Genomic DNA, 4870 nt, shown 5'->3' with positions numbered 1-4870 from the left:
CCGCTCTTATACACACACACACACACACACACACACACACACACATATGTATATATATATATATATATATGTTGGTGTATATGATATTCTCTAAAAAGTCAAGGGCATGGGACATGGCTGCTGTGCGCTTAACGAGAGGAAGGTAGGTTTCTGCTGTATCGTTTGGAGTCCACACGAAGGGTTCAGGATCTGCTAGACAGACAGTGGAAGGTTATACAAGGGTTACAGAGCATCTCCAGTTCATTTCAGTCAAGCATGTTGGGAGAAAGAACGTGTGGGAGCTGCCACCAAACACTTATTGAGCTTCACAATACTGCAATTCTCCCTATTCAGAAAGAAGGGAACGAGAGCCAAAAAGTGTGAAGAACACTACTGGAGCTAACACGACACCTAAATTTGTTTTGTGACGTTTAATCACAGAAACTCTGACCTCATGACAGACGCTCTGGGTGGAGTTTCCTGTTATGAAAGTTGACTTTTATTGTGTTTTTTTTATATAATAATAGTATTGAAGTGACACACTGTTCTCCCTCCCAACAGTACTCCAGATGAAATAGGATGTGGGAATGCAAAGGGGTAAAATTTCAAAATAAAGGCCCCATGTAGAAACACACCGTTGGGTAGAAGTGCTGATCAGGTTTTTAGTCTCCAGTCCTCACAAGGCTCTAATTCTACATCAGCACTCTTACTTTGGGACGCGTCATATACACTTGCTCATTCTTTGGTACAATTCAGCTCATTTATCACAGAGCTAAACATCCAATTCAAACTATGCAGCTCCACATGAATGGAAACATTAATGACAAGAGCATGGGGAGGGTCGATCCAAGAATTTGCGGATAACATTTCTAGTTCCTTTTTTTAAGTCAAGGCATCACCAATGTGATTCTTCCCCATTTATCTACAGGTTTGAGTACTGTAAAGTGTGCGCGTGTACACGAGGAAGAAAGCGTGTGGGAAACAGAGACGAGCAGAATGTGAGAGTGGATTCGGAGGGATGTGTGTGGACTTCAGACCTCTACATCATACCCAGCTGCATCAGAGAGTTGGCGTATGCCATCGGCTTGACATTTGGATGAGGCTGAGGAGAGGGAAAAACAAAAGACATCAGTTTACAGACTGCGTTTATCACAGGAACACATACCTAATCAGTAATTAACTGACTTTTTTTAAAAAAATTTTTTATTATTACATAAATGAAATTAAAAGGGTTTTTGCAGGTTTCATGAAGGTAAATTGTCTTGTTTTCGGTTAAATTAATCAAAATGAAGTGAGTTTATGAAAAAAAAATTAAAAAAAAGAACAAATATCCACCAATGGACTTTTCATAATCTTAATTTTGCATCTCAAGTAAATGTAATTTAAGGATGCTTAAATATTTGTTTCGAAAAACAAGACTGAAGAAGATATTAATTTTTAATCCCACGATTTTATGAATTTTAAAATTGATGGATTTTAAAGACCTTTGTGAGACCTGCAGAAACCCTAAATAATATTTAAATAATTGTACAGTGATCGCAATAAATGAGATATATATATATATATATATGACATTTTCAGACAAACAATTTTTCAACAACAAATGTTGTTGTATTCCAACCAAAAGTCATGTGATGAAAATGAACAGATATTGTTATTGTCGATGTCAAAATCTCAAAGGAGGTCGATATGAAGCCGATAAATGCAACATCACACTATTTAATTTAAAACAGTGCAGTCATTTTTATAAAAAAAAAAATAATAATTTGTAAAAACATATGTATAACAATTGTTATAACTAGTGGTCAACCGATATGGGTTTTTTGACAGCCGATGCCGATATCTTGGAAAGCAGGGTGGCCGATGGCCGAGATAATTTAATTTATTTTCATTTATATTTAAGAAATTTGAAATCATTTGAAAATGGATTAAAATAATTGTGTAAAATAAACATTTATACTGTAGAAGACAAAGCATTTTCCACAAATAAATAAATATTTAATAAAAATCTAATAGATTATTTTATCATATTTTTTCAAATAAAGCCAAGGTAACACTCATTTTACATACAGCATACAATGAAAATGACATGAATATGACAGTGGGCAAATGCAGAAAGCGCAGCATAATTTGAATTCACTAGTTTAAAGTTTGTAGATCGCGCGTCTCCAGTGAAGCTGAACTCTCCTCCTGTCAGCATTCAATTCACACGGACCGAAAGCCACACAGAGAACATATGCATAAGAACACGCGATCGTGCAGGATACACATGCACACTTCACAAGATCTCACAGCTGGATTCGACTAAGTGTGCAAGGTTTGTGAAATTAAATGTTCATTAGTCATTCAAAGATTTGTTTAAATTATATAAATGCGTATTTGCTGAATGCTGATGGCAAATGAGAAAGTATTATAATAGTATTAGTATAAAGTATTACTAATAATATTAAAGCAATCATTATTATACTTTTTTGTATACATTTTAATTCCTTTGTTTAACAGTTCTATCTGATTATTAGATAGACTTCTATTCGTATTAGACAGAACTGAACGACGACAGCGAACAAGAGGGAGAATGTGAGCGGTGTGCGCTCTCAGGCGCTGCCGTTCTCGCGCCGTCAAAATAAAAGTCCCGCCTCGAACACATCGGCCAAACAGAAAAACTTATCAGCCGATGCCGATATTTGAAAAATGGCAAATATCGGCCGATATATCGGTCGACCACTAGTTATAACTATATTTATATTTTTATTATAATTATAATAATAATTACTGTTAGAAATTATTTAAAAGAATTAAATATGAAAAAAAAAATTGAATTATGAAAAAAAAATAACTTCTTGATTCTGTAATCCGATTATACTATTTTTCACAAAAACAGCAAAGTCTCATGTCTGCATCCAATTCGCATGGACCATCATGCACACTTGTTTTCATGCAGTCTACAAGTGCACACTAGATTTGACAAAGTTTGCAAGGTTTGTGAAATTAAACATTTATTCGATATTCAAAGACTTGTTTAAATGCTATTTAAATGATGTGCATTTGCTGAACGCTGAGGGTAGTTGAGAAAGTGTTACAGCATTTGGTTTTCAAGAAAAGCAAATGCTATAATACTTTTTCATTTACTGATTACTTTCTTTGTTTACTCTCTAATCTATAACTAAAACTGTTCAACAGAGACAGTAAACTAATGAAGATGAAGAACAGGAGACGCTGACGTTCACAGCACAGTCAAAACAAAAGTCATGCTTCGGCCAAACAGAAAAACTTATCAGCCAATGCAATAATGAAAATATGCCACATATGGGCTGATATATCAGTGATGAATGTTCACCCCTAAAAATGAGTGAATGTAAATGTAAATAAAATGCATAAAAAAGAAACTCCACTGACCACAGCAGTAAACTGGTGGAACTCTGGCTTGAGGTCGGATCCCCTGAGATGAATGTAAGCTCCTTTATTTCCCATCTGGTCACTAAAAACAAAACAGAAGCACACAGAAAAGAAAGAGTCGTGAATATGCACATATATCCAGACACATGACCACAACATGTTCTAACACACAGTTTATTTTCAATAAGACTGCATTAAATCATACATTTTCCATCGTTTGTAACTGATAATTCAAAAAGTCGTTGGTTTTAAATTGACTAAATGTGGCACATTACATCAGCTCTTTGTACCATATTCTTAGCGAACCACATAACGTGGACCAAAATTACGCTGATCGCCATTAGACGATCATTTAGTAATCAGGCTTAGGCTTAATGCAGTGCTAATCAGGCTTACGCAGAATATAATTTTCTTTTTTGGGGGTACAATACGACCAGGACATGTTCTTGACACCCAGATGTTTTTATGGCTCTTGCTTAATTGGAAGCTCATTCATTAATACAAATCTCATGATGCACTGATAAGGACAGCGAGAGGTTTCCGTACCAGTAGTTTGGCGCGGAGAACACGGTGATGCACTTCCCTGAGTGAGTGTCCTCGTAACCCTCGGCTTTCACCTCATGACTGCGCACTATGTACTGCAGCTTGTTCTGTTCCAGGAAGCGCTCCGTAACGTCAGGCCCAAACTGACAGCTCACACCCCGCTTGCTGATGGACCGTCCGTCCTGGAGGAGAACACACATCGCTCAAACACAGCTGTGACCGAAACCCTTCACTTAGCAGAAGGAGGGGAACAGAACTGACCTGCGGCTGAGGATCTGACCACAGGAGATCGCACATTGGACCTGCGCGAGAAAGATACAAAATACAACTTGAGTTCTACATTGTCCAATGAAAATGTAAGTGGTGCAACACTTCATAACACAATGCTAGAGCATGGTGTGTGGTTGGCAGGGCTTTCTGAGAATAACTTGGGGGCCTTTTACACGACAACGCTTTCAGCCAAAAACGGGAAACTTTTTATGCGTTTTGTCTGTTCGTTTACACGACAACGGCGTTTTGGGGACTGAAAACGCATAATTTTGAAAACGGGTTTCAAAGTGGAAGTTTTTGAAAACGCCACCGTTGTCGTTTCCGTGTAAACACCGAATACCGAGGATCTTTGAAAACGGTGACGTCAGGCGCGTGCGTAGTACGTGTTAGGTATGTAGACTAGACTTGTGCCGGTATTCGGTAATGCGATATATCACGGTAATTAATATGCATGATATTGTTATCGTGGGCACTTCTAAATACCTTGAATAATTATATATTACAAATTATTCAGAATTTTTAATGCATTTTAAGAATACTTTTCCCATCAACTGGTCAAAATGCACAACACCGCTCGCTGTATGCTGCGTGAAAGACGCGTGCACACTCTGATGTAAACAAGCGCGGACGAGAAGCACATGGCGGAACACGTGAGAGACGCTCTGGATGAAAGCGCACTTTC

General features: G+C 37.4%; 1 protein-coding gene across 1 annotated transcript in view; it reads right to left on the bottom strand.

The window, feature by feature from the left end:
• Positions 1–24: 24 nt before the first annotated feature.
• LOC107680091 (serine/threonine-protein phosphatase 5) overlaps positions 25–4870 on the bottom strand; it is an 18780-nt gene continuing 13934 nt past the window's right edge. The window contains exon 13 of the mRNA XM_016475854.1: positions 25–1081. Coding sequence (XP_016331340.1) covers positions 1019–1081 — 63 coding nt within the window. The 3' untranslated portion in view covers positions 25–1018. The remainder of the gene's footprint in view (positions 1082–4870) is intronic.

This window comes from Sinocyclocheilus anshuiensis, unplaced genomic scaffold, assembly GCF_001515605.1.
Source record: "Sinocyclocheilus anshuiensis isolate Anshui unplaced genomic scaffold, SAMN03320099.WGS_v1.1 scaffold853, whole genome shotgun sequence".
NCBI lineage: Eukaryota > Metazoa > Chordata > Actinopteri > Cypriniformes > Cyprinidae > Sinocyclocheilus > Sinocyclocheilus anshuiensis.
This window is presented reverse-complemented; position numbering and strand designations above follow the sequence as displayed.